This window comes from Charadrius vociferus, unplaced genomic scaffold (assembly GCF_000708025.1).
Source record: "Charadrius vociferus isolate BGI_N301 unplaced genomic scaffold, ASM70802v2 scaffold1129, whole genome shotgun sequence".
Classification (NCBI taxonomy): Eukaryota; Metazoa; Chordata; class Aves; order Charadriiformes; family Charadriidae; genus Charadrius; species Charadrius vociferus.
Genome location: NW_009649974.1, coordinates 123,422 through 140,759, shown reverse-complemented (window position 1 = coordinate 140,759; position 17,338 = coordinate 123,422). Strand labels below are relative to the sequence as shown.

The 17,338-nt window shown below is 53.1% G+C and overlaps 1 protein-coding gene across 1 annotated transcript in view; it reads right to left on the bottom strand.

Annotated features, from left to right (window-relative positions):
* Nucleotides 1–745: 745 nt before the first annotated feature.
* The window catches only part of IFT172 (intraflagellar transport 172), a gene marked incomplete at its 5' end in the record, with an annotated part of 41,072 nt that continues 24,479 nt past the window's right edge, over nucleotides 746–17,338 (bottom strand). The window contains 26 exon segments of the mRNA XM_009891602.1: nucleotides 746–904; nucleotides 1,153–1,244; nucleotides 2,268–2,421; nucleotides 2,769–2,867; nucleotides 3,701–3,760; nucleotides 4,421–4,516; nucleotides 5,938–6,057; nucleotides 6,854–6,964; nucleotides 7,426–7,542; nucleotides 8,527–8,613; nucleotides 8,908–8,971; nucleotides 9,473–9,582; nucleotides 9,937–10,035; nucleotides 10,656–10,785; nucleotides 11,205–11,314; nucleotides 11,677–11,857; nucleotides 11,986–12,050; nucleotides 12,341–12,434; nucleotides 13,116–13,258; nucleotides 13,905–14,021; nucleotides 14,101–14,236; nucleotides 14,860–14,957; nucleotides 15,367–15,451; nucleotides 15,454–15,636; nucleotides 16,029–16,149; nucleotides 16,556–16,634. Of these exon segments, the coding sequence (XP_009889904.1) occupies nucleotides 815–904; nucleotides 1,153–1,244; nucleotides 2,268–2,421; nucleotides 2,769–2,867; nucleotides 3,701–3,760; nucleotides 4,421–4,516; nucleotides 5,938–6,057; nucleotides 6,854–6,964; nucleotides 7,426–7,542; nucleotides 8,527–8,613; nucleotides 8,908–8,971; nucleotides 9,473–9,582; nucleotides 9,937–10,035; nucleotides 10,656–10,785; nucleotides 11,205–11,314; nucleotides 11,677–11,857; nucleotides 11,986–12,050; nucleotides 12,341–12,434; nucleotides 13,116–13,258; nucleotides 13,905–14,021; nucleotides 14,101–14,236; nucleotides 14,860–14,957; nucleotides 15,367–15,451; nucleotides 15,454–15,636; nucleotides 16,029–16,149; nucleotides 16,556–16,634 (2,841 nt within the window).

The following is a 17,338-nucleotide window of genomic DNA, read 5'->3' as shown; positions in this document are numbered from 1 at the left end:
GCGGAAGGGTGGCCCCAATCCGGCGAGGTGAAGTTGCCCCTGCACCGTGCTCCTGCCCCAGGTGCAGGCGTTGGCAGGGTGGGCTGCCTCCCCCCCCCAGCCCCACCACCCCTCCAGGGACAAACCCTGCGATTCCAGATGCGCGCTGCCCAGGGTCACTGGGCAGCCTCAGCCCAGCAGGCACCATGGGCCCCAGGCGCCTTCCCCTTCTCCCCACCAGCTGCAAGGCCCGTGCTGGAACACTAAAGGCTCCTCTGTCTTTTACACGTAGTGGTGGGGCCGGCAGAGGCACTGGGCCCTGGCAAGGCCTGGGTCCTGGTGGCACCGTTGCAGAGCAGGCAGGGTCAGCTTGCTGTGCCCGTGCTCAGGCAGGCCAGAGAGCGGAAGGTGAAGAACCGCTTTGTTGTGAGCCTCTCCTGCTTCCCTGGGTAAATAAACTTTTAATTTTCACACTGGTTGCTGTCAGTGGCTCCCCAGGGTGGACGCCATCCGGGCGCTGGGCCCGCTGGTGGAATGACGGTGCAGCTGGTGTGTAAGCCCATCTCCATGCTTGTCCCCCAGCAGACACAGGGGTGCAGACAGATGTACGGTCCCAGTGTGACAGTCACACAGCGGGGGGATGGCGCATGTTTAGCATAGCTCAGTTGAGGCCGAGACACATGTACAGAGTTACGGCCCTGTGCCCTGGGAGCTAGATGCGTTCCTGGACTCGGCATCCCTTGACAAATGGGAGCACAGCAGTTTTGAGACATGTTTAATGGGGGCAAAAGTGAAGGGTGTTGAAGAACAGGACTGAAAGCTGCCACGGTCCAGCTCACTGGAAGGAGAAGCTGGTGCTCGGGAGTCCCCCACACCACTGGCTGAGGAACTTGAGCACATCCTGGCACGCGGGGCTGTGGGATGTCTGCAGAATGAGAGAGGCCTTGGCAGCAGCAAGGTGCAGCGCCATCACCCCACCCCTGGGCGCCCCTGGGGCCGATGGAGCCACACAGGCAGGGCTGGGTCTGTCCCAGCTCCATGATGAGGTGAATCCCTGCCCAGCACATGGGGAGGGTGCACTGAAACTGCTCTGGTTCAGTGTATCTCCACCCAGCAGGACAATGGTGACCGCCCCGCAGCCTGCCTCCCTGCCCCACAGGGTGCCTGGCTCACCTTGACAGCCATCAGGAACTTGTTCCACGTGTCCTTGTTAGCTTCTCGGCCTGGCCGCTTGAACTCTATCTTGTTCCTTAGCACGGGGTACCCTGGTCACACAGCGACACCCTCAGAAAACAAGCCGAGACCCACAGCGGACCCCCACCTTGTGCGCCCCTTCCCTCTCTGCCGTGGCCCGCTGGCCATGGCTGCTCCCAGGGGCAGCGCAGGGGAACAATGTCACCTCTGGCTTCTGGAGACCAGAGTGAGGGAGGGGGTGGCCGCAGTGGTGGGATCAAAGGAAAATGAACGCCCGTCTCTCTGGCAGGGACAGCCAACCATGCCAAATGACAACACCCCGCTCCGGACCTTTGTAGCCAGAGCGCTGTTGCTGGTGGCACACCCCATCTCCCCCTGTCTCCGGCCCACTCGATAAGTTGTGCAGTCTGCGGTGTGCATGGGGGGATAGCACACACCAGAATGGACCGCTTTTGTGACGAGAGGCAAAGCAGGGACAGGTGCTACATGTGCATGTGTGTCTGTGCTGGCCAGCGCGGGCACAGTCTGTGCGAGACTGCAGTCACAGAATCACAGAAACACAGAATGGTGGAGGTCGGCAGGGACCTCTGGGGTCCATATGGTCCAACCCCCTCTCCCCCCCAGCTCAAGCAGGGACACAGCCAGTTGCCCAGGACCACGCCCAGCTGGCTTTCGACTTGGCCCCAGTAGGGAGATGAACAAACTTCTGTCCGAGACTGCAGTCACAGAATCACAGAAACACAGAATGGTGGAGGTCGGCAGGGACCTCTGGGGTCCATATGGTCCAACCCCCTCTCCCCCCCAGCTCAAGCAGGGACACAGCCAGTTGCCCAGGACCACGTCCAGCTGGCTTTCGACTGTCCCCAAGTATGGAGATGCCACAACTCCAGTGCAACCTGTTCCAGTGCTCTGTCACCCTCACAGTAAAAAATGGGTCCTTCCATCTCCTCTAGTAGAACTGGTCCCACAGCCACACAGTTGCCCTGCTCCTCTTACAGCACAGCCCGAATTCCCTCCCAGATCCCCCCTGGCAACATATTCCCCGTCCCTGCATGGCACTGCATTGCCCATGTGTGAGCTGGCCTGCAGCTTACCTGTAAGCACGCAGGGCAGGGAGCGCACCCCTGTATTTGCTGCCACCAGGGAGGCTTCATATGTGTCACGCTCGTCCTGCGGCAGCACCTGCTCCAGCCGTTGGTCCATGGACATGGTGAGCACCCAGTCCCTGACCTCTTCCCGCTTCTCCTCCTGCGGGGCAGAGGACAGGGCACCGCTGATACTGCATGCTGTATTGTTGCCCGGCTGCTGCCCCACTGCACTGGAGAGTACGCCGGGGAGAGCAGGACATGAGTCGGGTGGGATGGGTGTATGCATGTGTGCACAAGCACACATATATTGGGAGGGGAATATGAGTATGTGTGTGCGCACTGGGGCTGCATGTGTGTTTGCGTGCGGGGGCACAGGGCAGTGGGCAATGCTGAGTACATTTCCATCTCCTGCAGTGCCCGCTGTCCCACCCTTGCCCCAGTCCCTGGTCAGAGGGGGTCCTGAAGTGTCACTGTTGATGGGAGATGGAGAAGGCAGATGACACTCACAGGCACGTGCTGATGGGCTGGAAGCGGCACTTCAAAGGGAATGTCTGTGCCCTGGAAATCAGAGTGGTCCAGAGAATCCAGGTTCCCTTCTTCAATGGCCTGAGAAAGGAGAAGTGGTGGAGCACTAGGCAACACTGCCTTGGTGTTGCCAGTATAATCTATATGGTGAGGATGGCATTACTGATGCCCCTTTCTATTAGTGCTGTGGTCACTGGGCCCTCCTGGGAGGTGGCATTTACAGCTATCCTCTCAGTGTCAGAGGCTGCGTACCCCTCAAACACTGTACTCCTCAAACTTGTCTGGTGGCCTCAAAGAAGGGAAAGATGAAATGGGGAGCTTTTTTTTTCCCCAGCAGCTGCTGACAGCACTTAGAAGACTGGTACAGTAAGGTCTGACAGCTTCCTAGGCTTTGGTGTTGTCTGGTGACCAACCTGCTAGTCAAGGAAGGAGCTGACTGGCAAGGGGTGGTGCTGGTAGTGGTAGCTCCTGTCTTGTATCACAGTGGCCAAAGCCCTGTGCCATGCCCTCCACCCCTCAGGAAATTTTCCATCCCTTGGAACAACTCAGCTGAGATCATCCTGAAAGCTGTAACGGCACTTGCAGCCATGAACGCTATAGACATAACCTGTTAGGCCAGCTTGCTCTTTGCCGCAGGTCGCGTGCATGGTGGCACTGGCACACACAGGGTGACACAGTCAGAGCTTCTCAGGTGCCCCACATGGTGAGTCCTTCCACAGCTAGTGCTAGGGTACTTGGTGCTGTGTGTGCACACACATGAGCAGCATTTAGCATTCTCCATCAGCACCAGCTCAAACGTGTGCTGCCACATTGGAACCTCAGCAGTACCCTGGACAGGCTGAGGGTCTGGTTTGGCCCCACAGCCCCTCGTCATTTTGAGTACGATAGCCCTCCCTCCAGCAGACTATACGCACGTGTGAGAGTTCCAGGAATCGGTTCAGGAAGATGAATGCCGTGTTCTCCCAGTTGACTGCCTAGTACAGAGAGAAACCCCAAGTGAGACCAGACAGCTTATCTTCACAGCCACAACTGTCCTGCCTGAGCAATGGCTAGAAAGTCTGTGGCTCTGTTTGTGCCACAACATCCCGCTCGCAGCACGGGTAACAGAGAAGGAGAGTGCATATCCCGGCTCACCATCCCACAGGACTGCTTCACAGGCAACCGCTGTGACAACCAGCCCACTAGCCACAGGCTGTCCCGCAAGATGGAGTCGGGCATTACTGCACAGCCAGCAGCACACAGTGGGACCGTGTTGCTCTGCCTGCTGTGTGTCGTTGCGCCTGGGCAGGCAGAGCTATAGCCTCAGGAGTAAGGTAACACTTAGGTGACCCAGAGCAAGGCAGATCAGTTAGGAGTCCTGGATCTACACTAGCAGAGCCACGCAATATAATGTGGCTCCTGGTCTACCCCTGGGTCTGCAGTTCATGTCCCTCTTGCTGGCTCACGTCTGTCCTCCCACACCTCCTGCCATTCCACGACAAAACACAGAGGCTTGCAAGCTGTTTGCGGAAAGGCCTCCAGTGCCAGTCCCTGACTACTGGTCTACCAGTGCAGCTAGGGGAAGGTAAAGTTAAGAAACCCTGAGCCCAGGGCCCTCCACCTCCTTAGCTGCTCTGGTGGCAGGTAGCTCTTACCTTGGCAGCTATCCCAGCTTCGTAGAAAGCCTTGTCTGCAGGCAGGAGCTCGGTGTGGCGCAGCAGGGAAATGGACAGCTTGGCAGCCACAGTGTCCTGCAAACACAGAGGACAGTAAAGCCACAACAATCAGCACAGAAAAAGCAGGTCAGAAGGGATCCCATGAGATCATACTGCCCCAGACTCACGGCAGGGACGCTGCACCCATGTGTTCCCAACATGTAACAAACAAAGGTTAAAAACTTCAGTCCTGACAGTAAGTACCCTCACTGTGTGAACACAAGGAAGACTCACCAGAAGATGAAGTTCTTCTGCTTTATAAACCTTGCTCTTTTTCACTAGAACCCACACCCAAACTCCCACCATTTGAGTCAGAATAGTTGAGGTTGGAAAGGATCTCTGGTGATTGCCCAGTTCACCCACTCCGTTCAATGCAGAGTCAGCTACAGCAGGTTGTTCAGGAACATGTCTGGTCAGGTTTTGAGTATCTCAAGGGACGGAGACTCTCCACCCTCTCCAAGAAACCTGTTCCGGTGTTCAGCCAAAGTCACAGTAAGTTTTTTCTTGTATTCAATCACATAAGAATTTTGAAGCGGGGGTGAGGAATTCAAGGGAGATTTCAGTTTTCTGCTTGCCAGACAGGTTTGCATCACAAGGTTTCCAAGACTCAGACTTGGCTGTTTCTGTCGGACATGTCTCTGGACCCCCACCATCTACACATGCAGCCATGGGGAAACCACAGTCTCCCCTGGCTGTTCCTGGGGTCCTAACTGTAGCAACCTTTCTTTTTCACAGCCTGCTCTATCACAGCTCCAGTCCCACACTCATACAGAGCTCTACCACAATTCCACAGTCCCATACAGTTCAAGACTTCAGCAGGGACTCCGCTATATAGTGTGGCCCAGAACAAACCCCAATGCATCTAAGACTCAAAAATACTCACAGTGCCTCGTGATGCCCAGTACCCAGGCCCATGAACTCCCAAAGCCCCATAGAAGGCCCAACACACAGGTCCAGTATCTGCCAAAGCCCTGTGTGATGGCAAGTGCCCCGGCCCACGAGCTCCCAAAGCCCTGCACAAAGCCAATCTGCTCTCAAGACCATGTGTGAAGCCCGGCAGCTCTCACTGCCCAGGACAGCTGAAGAGGAAACAATGCCTCTCCTCGGAAGACCAGATTTTTCTGTGAGCCCTAAATTTCTACTGGTGCATATGCTCTCATAAGGCAGAGGCATGCTCTCATCCATGCCGAGCATATGGATCAGCTTCCCACTGGTTTACATCTCAGCCTCAGTGGTTGGAGACAGGTACTGCTATAAGGAGTCAGAGAAGACTATCATCTCCAGTTCCAACTGATAGCGGTGGGCTCCCAGATCACTACAGTCCCATTCTCGTGCAGCCATGATGTGCAAGTGACCCGTGAAGTGAAACTGAACTATGGACAGCCTTGAACCTGTACATCCCCACAGGGCTCTGCACTCAGGGTGGTGACCTGGCAAAGGAACTTCAAAAACCTTACCAGTTGCTTCACGCCCTGAGCAGCAGAGCGGGTGGCATAGTAGTGACAGATCAGCAGCATCGTTTCAAACTCTTCATGCGCTGGAGTGTTAGCCTCACTTGACTTTACTAAGTTTTCACACTGAAGAAAAGGAGAGTAAATGAGAACCAGAGAGCACAGGGGCACTCTTCATCCACTTGAGTTCAGGGAAAATATGGGAGAGAGAAGGTTCTGAATATCTAGGCAACTCTAGGGGCTGGAGAAGAGCTGGGCCTTGGGTGCTCTGGGTCCTACAGAGTGCTGAAGGGAGGAGGCTGTGGGAGAAAGGGAGAGCCAACGGTACTGCAATAACAGCACTGGAAGAAGGGGTGAGTTTGCATGGACAAAGTGGGATTTGTGGATATAGTTTGTGCTAGAGGAGGGTATTTGTGGGACAGAGACAGAGAAGAGGCAATCACGGGCTCTGGCTGGGTATTTTGGGACAGGGAAGAAGGAGCAGAAGGCTCTAAGCATCTCTGGGGAGATGGGGAGGACTCTCATTTTCCAGGGTCTGTAGTTCTGTGATTTCACCGGGTCTTTGCCCCACCCAGGCTGCTGAATACAGGTGTGGGACGAAAAGTGGGCATGTTGTGACAGGCTCCCATGTAGCAATGACACAGTGAGCTCTGCAAGTGCCAGCGTCCAGGCCAGCTTCTAGGATTTGGCCTTGAGTGCAGGGTCATCTCCTTCCCTGACTCCTCTTGCCCAGCCACGTCCACTTCACAGGATCCTGTTGTTCTACTGTCCACATGGTGGATATTTCCTCATTTCCCTTGGCTTGTGTTCTACAAATACTTCCCATGTCACCTGGCTCGAGACTGGTTCTTCTTTCTCCCCTGCTAGGAGCCACCATGGTGCTGGAGTCTAACAGGCAGTGGTAGCCACGGCCCACACTCACCAGATGGAAGAGAACCTCCCGCAGGTCAGCCCAGCTGGAGTAGGCCTCGGCGCAATTCATGCCAGACGCATTCACCATCTCCACAAAGAGACGCTTGTAAATGTTGAAATTCTGCAACAAAAAGGAGAGAAATCTGCAGAGACAGCTACAGGGGGAGTCGGCAGAAGCCGGACCTCTCCTGCTGTCCAGCACAGCCTGAGGCAGTGGCAGCTCTGCACAGGGGCTCCTGGAGCAGCACTGATGGCTGCAAGGGTGCTGCAGGACAGGGCAGGGACGTGGGGAAGAACGCTCCCTGCATTCCTTTTTTTTGAGGCAAACTTGGTTCCTTTTATTCTGGTCTTGGTGGTGAAGGTGTTCAAAACAAACACAAATGCTCAACTCCCCCCTGCTCCTTCCCCATGGAAAACATGCCTTTAGTCCTCCAGCTGAGGAGCCTCTGGAAGAACCCACAGTAGGGCTGAGGTGGCTTGGACCTGTTGAACACTTGGCAGTCCCAGCTCTGGACCGACCCATGCAGCAGATCATAGCACACTCTGGCAACTCACACTGGGATGTCAGGCTGTCTTCATTACCTGTGGGTTGGCAGGCGCTCCATGGTGGACATACAGGCTCAGGGCTTTGTGCCAGCTGCCTTCCCGGATGAGGTGGGTTGCATACAGAGCTACGTACTTGTGTAAGACTTTATAGTTCTGGAGAAGGCACACACAAAGCAGTAGCATGAGATTCATGAACTGAACACTTGTCACTCAGCAGGGACGGTTTCAGACGCACGGACACACACCCCTACGCCTGAGTCCCAACAGGCGACCAGCTAATCACACAGCGACAGACTGCATTTGGGCCCTACCTGACACCTCTAATCCTGGCTGAGTAATTTTGTTAGGTTTTGGTCAGTAAAAATGAAAAAATGTAAAAGTTGCATTCATGACAAGGGTGTCTCATTTCTACCAACACTAGGAGTCGTTGTAGAGATGGACACGACACTCAATATCCAGTTACAGCAATCGTCATCCTTTATTTTACAAGCAGTGCTCTTTTATATCCTCTTAGCTGGTTGCTTATCTGTGCATATATTCTAACATTCTACTTTTGCCCAATCCACTCTCACATCACACACCATTCAGCCAATACAATTGTTGATCACGCGCTGTTCATGCTCTGGGAAAAGCCAGGATGTTTGCCACCCCTTATCTTGTTTGCTCGGATCTTCTCAGGATTATTCTGTCTCCTCAAGGGTACACGGGTATCTGTTCAGGGTCAGTGTTAAACTTGTATTTTGATCCCTTGGACCAGCCAAGGTCTCCCACAACTAGGCCTCTAAAGAACATGTGAAAGATGGCTTTCTGTTACAAATCTCTCTGTTTCTATGGTACCAATTACTTCCAGCCCAAACAACTCACTTAGCTTTTCCCAAAGCTCCATTAATCACAAAATTACAAATCACAAAAAAAAATCACAAAAACCCAATATGCTTCTGGGTTCTAATGCTTCCCTATTAGGCCTGACTGGGCAAGATGGGGACAGTGGAGAGGTGTTGTTTGAGCTGCTGCTGCAGTGACCTCCGGGCTCCCCACAGAAACGACCGCCTTGCCCTGCCCGCGCGTTCCTGCGCACCCTGCCTCAGAGAGCCAGGACCCCACGTCTGCCTCCTGAGGGCTCACACAGGCACTCACCTGCTTAGCTGCAACCTCTAGGCACTTCTCCCATTGCTCCTGCTCTGCATACATATCCAAAGCAGCCATGACGTCTATTCCCACTAGCTGGGGATGGAAACAACCATAAATCCACTGTGCAGGCAAGGTTTCCTACCAGCATCAAGGCAGGCATCAGCCCACCCAGGTGCTTTCTTCACTTACACACAGTCCCTCCCCCTCCACGCTATGGAAGCACAGAGCCAGTATGACCCATCCGGTGTGCAGAAACCGTGACTCATGGGCACATACAGACTCCTCACCTGTGGGCACATTCAGGCAACAGCCCCATAAGAAAGGCCCCAAGGATCTGCACAGATCCCGACATCACTCCCTAGCCTGTGAGACATCCCAAATACGTACCGAATCTACCTTTCCTTGGTTCTTTAAATACTCCTTGTAACGCTGATCCACATACTCCTCTGACCTACTGGGCAGAAAGACTCTTAATAGGCAGCACGACTAATAGTGTCTGGCATCAGTGCAGAGGCTGGGCTCAACTTTGTCTGCTTTGGGAAAAAGAGGACCTACAGCCGTGCCACGTCTTTCTGGCCTGCTGGTGGGAGCACAGGTAGAAGGGGAAAGAAAGGGTCTAGGCAGCTCTTTGCCATATAATGCGTGAGGAGAGTGAGGGACCGCAGGACTTTCAGAAGGAAGTACATGCACAGGGTTATGACAAGGGACGGGGAGATAGGGATGGGACAAAAGGGGATAACAATTTCCATGGGATGTGTGGCAATAGAGAAGTGTCAGGATGGTAAATGTCTGGGGAATGGCAGCTGTGAAGAACGGGCCCTATACAGTCTGTGAAGGCCACTGTGGGGAGAATCCCAGGAAGCTGGGGGCAGCAGGACAGGACAGGACAAGGGATCATCTGGGGATGAAAGACGGAGCAGGAAGAGTACAATTTGAGAAGTTCAGGACATACCTGGGGTCCAATTCCTTAGCGATGCGCTTGGCTTTGCTCCATTCCTCCCCTTCAATGAAGGCATCAATAGCTTCTTGGATGAGGTCCAAGTTGAGGTAGAGTTCAGCTGCCTGCAGGGACAGAGATAGTCCCGTGGGAGATGAAACCCCAAAGGCACCCTGCAGCCCATGCTGGAGCTGATGCTGTCGGAAGTGACCAGCACACAACAACGACAGAAAGTCTCTTCCCAAAAGATAATGCCCCCTCTGCTTCCTGCCTCCTCCCAAGGCCTAGCTCTCACACTGTTCCAGGACTTTATCCCTTCCCCTTCCTCCTCCTCCTTGAGGACTCTGTGCTGCCCAACTCTGCATAGGGCCATCCACCCACCACCCCAGGATGTGACTTCGCCTCTTGCCCTTGGATACAGCTCTGCCTTCCTATGTCACTGCTTCTTCAGTAGTCTGAAGACAGGTATCAGCCCTCACCGCACTGTATTTCTTCATGGCCACCAGCTGAGGAGCTACAGTCCGCGTCACCTCCATGCTCTGTGACTGACCCAAGAATTTAATGGCCAACTCAGCAGCCTGTGAAGAGAAATTGTCAGCAGCACAAGTGTCAGCACAGCTGCTCGAGACAGGGATGAATCTGGGAAGAGCTCAGTCCTAGCTAAAAGACTGAGAGTCAGGAGTGCTTGAACTATGGTGTAAGAGAAGAAACAATAGCCCACTTCAGCAATTCAGAGAAGCAAAGCCCAGCTACTTTCACACATGGCAGAAGATCAGACAAGGACATAATTGTTGTTGAAGTTGGTACAAGGGCACAGGTACAAGTGAAAAGTATCGACAAGAACACAACCCAAAGGGTGGTAGACATGGACCACAAAAAGAAGAAAGGGTGCTCATCAAGCCAAAGTCTAAGTCATGACATCCAGTTCTTCAGCGCATGGAGATATGGGCACAAAGATACTGGCCTGCTGCTGGAAGTGGTGCCAGAACAAGGATGTCAGTGCAGTGCAAGATAAGCACGCAGCCCATCATGGCTCAAGAGAATGGCCATGAAGGCTTTCAGACCCTGCGGTCACTGGAGCCTGCACATTCTCTGTTGTGCCCTGCAGTGATTGAGGCATCTCTGGGATGCACTGCAGGTTGTGGGAGAGCTCCTAGACAGCAGAGTAGATGAAGGGAATCACAGCCCCTGACTGTACCTTCAGCAAGCACTTCTCCATCAGGACACTGTTGCTGGGATCCCGCACTTTCAGATAGCAGTCCACTGCTCTGGCGTATTCCCCAGCCTGCTCCCACTCCCGTGCCTGCTCCAGCAGCCCTTCTGTTCCTCTGCAGGGAGTAACACAGGCTGTGAGCAAGACTGAGATGCTGCCACAGAGATCCTGTAAGACAGTGTATGGGGCACAGGCAGGGAGGTGCACAGCAGAGGTAAGCCAGGGACCTCAGAGGTGGCTGAGCGTGTGACAAGGAATGCACACAGCCAATGCTGAGGAAAGAATTGATTAAGGACCCTGGGGAGATGCATTGGCGGTACAGGAGACATGGGAGATCTGTAAGAGGCAAGAAGGCATCTGGGAGACCTTGGATGGCAAGAATAAGCCTGGAGTCTCCCCGAGCAGGGAGGAAGGATGTTAGGCAACCTATGCAGGAAGAAGTCCAGAGCCAGGCTATCTCTGCAAGGCATCAGCACAATGCCCCAGGGGAAGAGCTACCTGAGTTCCCTGCAGCCTGACCACCGCATTCCTTACCTGGTGCCCTTCTTGGCAGCCTCCCTGCTGCACTCCTCCTGTAACTCTTCCAGCCGACTAGGCACATATTCCTTGCAGATCCGCAGGGCCTCGCTCCACATTCCGGCCTCCTGCACAAGCCCAACGGGGAGGAGAAATTTTCACCAGTTCAGCAGGGTCTCCCACACTCCTGGCATCACATACCACATTTAGCCTCTCACGTCATCTTGCCAGAGGACCCACTGGAAGAAACAATCACAGCAGCACCACCCAGTTCTTTCCTCCCTCAAAAAGGCACCTGTGTCTACCCATTCACCCAGGCTACCTCGGGGGAAAGTGCTCATCCATCTCAGACATCTCTGTGGAATGGGCATTTACAGTCTCCAAATGCACCCACTTGTGCTCTACCTGAGGACCACCCACAGCCTTCTGGCAGGACACTTCCTCCCAGAGCTGTGGGACAGCTCAGCCATGCTCTGAAATCTCTGCTCACCTTGTAGTACTTTATTGCCAGCTCAGGTCTCTGTGCTCGCAGGAGGAAGGCCTCTGCTTTCTGGAACTCTCGCTGCTCAAAGGCAAAACGTGCCTGTCCCACAAGCACATCAGCCACGCTGTCTGGGTCATGAGCCTCAGCCACACGCTGTGCAGCATCCCAGTTCTGGTTATGCACAAACCTAGGGGAATCAACATGAGATGTAACAAAGAGGGACCACAAGGAGCAGACCAATGATGGAGAAGCAACCAGGCTGGCATCACGTGGGGAGAGGAGATGCAGCAGGCCAGGATGGAGAAGGATACATACATCAGCACTGCCTCCTTGGGTTTGCCAGCTTTAATAAATTCTGCTTCAGCCTCTTCAAATTTGCCCTAGGAGAGAGGAAGGAATTACCTGGCATGCCTTCCTGCCCTGATACCATTGCATGACCTCCTCCACTGACCATGAGGCAGAGAGGATTTATGAAACAAAAATTTGTGTGGAAGCCTGGGGTAATCACGAAACAAAGATTTGTATGGAAGCTTGGGGCTGTAATCATGGAGCCTTGTGGGTTAACAGTGACTGCAGCCATAAAAGTCACTGCTGCAGCAGCCCTTAAGGACAACTGTTCAATTACCTGAGTGACCAGTGAACTCCTACCTATTCCAGCGGGTAAAATTACCTCATCCTCTAAGAACATGGCATACTTCAAGTGGATCTCTGGCATCTTCTGCTTCATGGAAAGGCGGGCCAGTTCAAAAGCAAATTCAAAGACCCTACAACGAAAGAGAAAATGGGGTGAGAGCAGGACTATGTGCTGTGAGGTCGTGCCTTCATTCACAGCAAGACATCAAGTAGAGCACAAGATGCTGTGAGAGGAGAGAGGGGAATACAGAGGGTCCCAAGTGAATGGGAACTGCCCACTCGTCCTGTTCCTGACCAGAGAACAGGAACTTTTAGAGCCCCCACTAAGGAAATTCAGCTCCTTCACATTTGTTGTCAGTGCTGGAGGCCCTTGGTTCAACCCTAAAGGGAGGTCACAAGACTCCCCTGAGCCTAGTGATGCGGCAGAGCTGGGGGAGAGCAGCAGAGAAAGGCAGTGCAGTCGGATGGCTGGGCAGGTGCAGAGTGCAGCCAAAACTCTTCTGTCAGGCAGTTACTTATTGTGACATGAGGAATACCTCCTCCCATGTTCAGAGGCTCTCGCAAGGCCCCTCTGCTGAGGCTAAGGGCAAACCGCTTTTGCCTGCCCAGCTCTGACTTGACATTTGAGACCAACAGGTGGACAGGATGTGTCAAGGAGGAGGAATGCCTGTGTGAAGAAAGACGCGTGGGGTGCGAAGACATGCTATATCCTGGACCTGCAGCTATCATGTGCATACAGTTATCCTGGGCCACCCCTGTTTTCTTATGTCAGGTAGATGGGAGAGAAGTGGTGGGCTGATAGACCTGCTTACCCGCTGTCTGCTGCATGGTCAATGGCCATCTCCAGAAGTCCGAATTTACTGAGGAGTTTCACAGCTGCCTCTCCACCAAGGCTCTTTGCCCACATATAAGCCACATGCTTATAGGAGTTGGCTCCCCCATGTGCCTTGGCCACCTATTCAAAGCAAAGAAAGCAGAAGAGCCCAATGTATCCATCATCTTCCGCAAGCTGAGCCAGGACTCCCCTCTCACAGTACGCCTGTTGTCATGAGGGAGCACCAAAACCAACTGTTGTCTCCTTAGGAACCCTTCTGTGGCCACCACTGGACTGGGGAGAGTGAGACAAAGGCTTATACAGCAGAGCAGAGAAGAGGCTGCTGCCTCCTCAGCATGGCTCACACTACTGTTAGGTCAGCAGAAGTGACCCCTGGCGATCTGTGTCCATGCTGGAGGGGAGCAGTGCTGGGATGGAGGGCTGCTACAGAGTGGCTACGGCAGCGCAATACCTCTGAGGTACAACACGGTGCAGTGGTTAGGAGCAGAGCAGTGCCTGGAGGAAAGCAGTGCTGCACAGTAACCAGGGGTCAAGCCCTGCTTTTGGGGTGCAATGCTGCAAAGCAGCAAGCACAAGGGCCTCCAGTGCTGTGCCACAGGCTGAAGGCAGTGTATGCCAAGTCTTCAAATTCTGCACTGAATAGAGACAGAGCAGCTCCTACCAGGATCCTGCAGGCAAAGCCTGATCCCTGCACACTGGGATAGCTGTGAAGTGATCTTCAAGGTCCTTTCCAGCCTAAACCATTTTATGATTCTATGATTAATACCCTGTAAGCTTCCTCCCACATGTCATTCACTCTGTACATGTTTACTGTGGCCTTCCAGTCCTTAGCTTCCAGGTAGTGGTACTCAGCCTCCTGTAAGCGTCCCTCTGCCTCCAGCTCCTGCAATTAGAGGCAATGAGTTAGTGACACTCTTGTCCCTGCTTGGTGTAGTTGACCCCCTGCCTTAAGACGCACTCACCTTGCCCAGGTGCAGGTGGGTATCGCTGAGTAAGTCCTTGTGATACTTGGCCACTAAGCAAACCATCTCATCATACATCTTACACTTTTTGTACATGGTGATGGCCAAATCAGGTTCATTCACAGTGATATAGAGCCTGGGAACACAAGCACATTCAAATGGCTCAGCCAAAGACATGACCAGTCCCTGCAGTCTCTCTGCATCCTGTGCAGCTGGAACCGGACCTGGGACACACTGCCAAAAGCATGACTGGTGTGCAGCAGGACTGCTGTGGATGCAAGACTGAACACTGCTCAGATAGAGCCCTTCTGTTATGCCACCATCAGCTGCAGTAGGGCAAAGTTACTCCCTCCATCCTCACTTGTCAACCTGATCTGTGACTTAGGTGGAGCCTCTGGGCTTCTGTGACCTGTTCTCATCTTGGCCTCCAACCTGAGGCTGCCAGTTGGCAGTTGGAATTAGATGACTGGTGTTGGAACTAAATGATCTTCAAGGCCCCTTCCAACCTAAACCATTCTATGATTCTATGATTCCCTCTGCTACATGAGACAGCTGCACCCAACCTGCACCTCCCTTCAGTGACTTCTCTTCCTATGAACTCTGAAACATCAGCTCTAGGTCTCCACATGTGGAGAGAGTACCTCTGACTTTTCCAAACCCTAGTCCCAAACTCTACTCCCACCCCAGGAAAGCGCTCCTCCTCACCACAGCCATTTTTTCAGGGCTCAGTCTTGGACTTGTACCAAGGAAGATGCTCACCTCTCTGCTTCTTTGTACTTGCCCTGCTTCTCCATCTCTTTGGCTTGGGTTATATAGAGCACAGACACATCTTCCTGACTCATACACTTGATTGCCAACTGCCAAAAGGAACACACGTGGGAGAAACTACAGCACACTGCACAGCAATTTCTTGATACGTGGTAGGGAAGAAAAGGGGAAAATCAATCTCCTTCCCATGACAAACAGGTGCATGCACTATATGCTCTGCAGGGAATGGTAGCCTTTTGTCACTGGGATCAGAGCACACAGGACCAACCCCCTTGGAGGGTGCCATTTGTGTTACAGGTGCACCCACACAGTGCCAGGCACAGACTGGATGTGAATACCAGGGACTGACTTCTGGCTGGCTACCAGATGCCCCTGCATGCATCCTCTGGGAAGACTGCTTGTTGATCGGGTGTTGGTGCACAAGGCACCGCCACCTCCTGATGAAACACATTTCACCAAGCAGGGCGAGGTCCCCAGAAGCTTTGGCTTCTGACCTACCTTGTGAGCCTGTTCCCAGAGCCCAGCCTGTGTGTACATGTCGATGGCATCCTTGGTCTGGTCTCCTTTGATGTACAGCCCCAAGGGACACACAGAGCAGCAATGATGGTGCTCTGCGGCCTCACCTGATACTCCTGTAAAGCTGCATAGTGCTGGGCAATCTTGAGATAATATTTGGCTGCTGTCTGTTTGTCTTGCAAGTCCAAAATGTAGATGGCCTTCTTCCACTGCCGGGCTCCCAAGGCTGCCTCAATGGCCTTAACTGAGCACCTAGCATCAAAAATATAACTCTTTACAGCCAGCCAGCAGGCATCTCCTCCAGCTGAGCTAAGACAGGGAGAAAAAAATGGTCTGCTGCTTGATTTTTCTTCCTGGGTTAGAGCAGCAAAAGGGGTCTGAATAACTGGCAAAGCTAAGGGGAAAGAATGAAAAACTAGGACAGCAGGGAAGGGTAATCAAGGCTGAAAGACCCTGGGAGTGATGCAGGAAGGCATCCATGGTTGTGGCCAGCTGACGCTGCACATAAGCACCAGGGGCACTGGCAAAGCGGGGCCGAAGGGGCTTACTCAGGCAACCCCCCTGCTGATTTAAGCAAACCATATCAACTTCATAGCTTGCCAGGTTATACTGCTGCTGGTTATAAAGCCATCACCTGCCCCCACCTGGCTTCGATATAATGGTTAATAGCAGCATCCAGCTGTTTCTGCTGCACCAGATGGTCTCCCCAGGCCTCCTCCAGCTTCACAACTTCTGCAGGAAATGCCAGGCGAGCCAGCTCCACTGCTGTAAGGGGATATGTGAGCTGTTATGCCAAATCCAGCAAGGACGCAGAACTGAGACGAACAAGGGCCTTGAATGGGGTGCAGAGGGAGGGGAATGGTGACTGTCTAATCCACTCCAGCTCCAATGGGCTACCCAACAATCTGGACCCCATGGAGAGCTGGACAAATCCACGCTGGTGCAATCAGCATGATCAAGGCCTTGGGAACAGGACACTGTTCTGGGACTGTGTGTGCAGGTACAAATATGTGAAAATACATACATTCAATGAGATGATACATGGAAGCTTCAGAGCACCTAGGCATCTCCGGGCTCCAGGGCAATAGCTCATATTGCCATTGCCACCAGGCCAAAGTACCCAGGCTCCTACTGGGCATGGATGAGGTGAGGAACATATTTAGCACAGTACCTTTCAGGTAGGCACTGCCCTTGCAATAGCACTCCAGAGCCTTCCGTGGGTTTCCAACCTTCTCAAAGAGGTCTCCAGCCTAATGACAAATACAAGCTGCCAGGTTCCAGAGCCACTACTTCCCCACACCATCATGTACCCTACCAGTCCCATGTACAAAGCTTGTCAGTCCTACCACACAGACTCCTCCATCAGCTATGCCTTCCCCATTAACCAAGAGATAAAAGGAACTTCTAGGAAAGACTGCACGTACTGAGACCATTGTTCTCTCTGCCAATCCACGTATCCCAAGTATTTTTCTGGGGCATCATTTTCTATCAAGATAAGAGTTTTTGAGACAACCTCCCTTCTCTGCACAGTGGCTGGTGCAGCAACAGTCCCTTCTGTGACCACGGCCCCTAGGAGCTCTGCTAGGCAGATGCTCGTACAGGAGCTCTGGGCATGAGTAGTGAAGGGGGAAGCTCAGCCTCTTGCAGCAAAAGGTTTTTACCCTGTAGGAAAGGGTGGCAGCCAACAGGGTGGGATGAGGCTTAAAGCTTGTAGAACTTAGAATATAATAGAAGAAAGACCATCCCAACAGATCAAAGATTCATTCCCTTCAGTATTTGAATGGTGGTGAAAGTACATGTCTAAAGATTGCAAGAAGAGAGTGAGTATACACCAGCCTTTCCTCCATTATACCTATCCATCTCTGGCAATCTGCATTGTAGAAGCTTCCTGAGTTTGTGTCATGATGCCCTGACATCATCACATTTAAAGGCTTTTGACAGACTCTACCTCCAC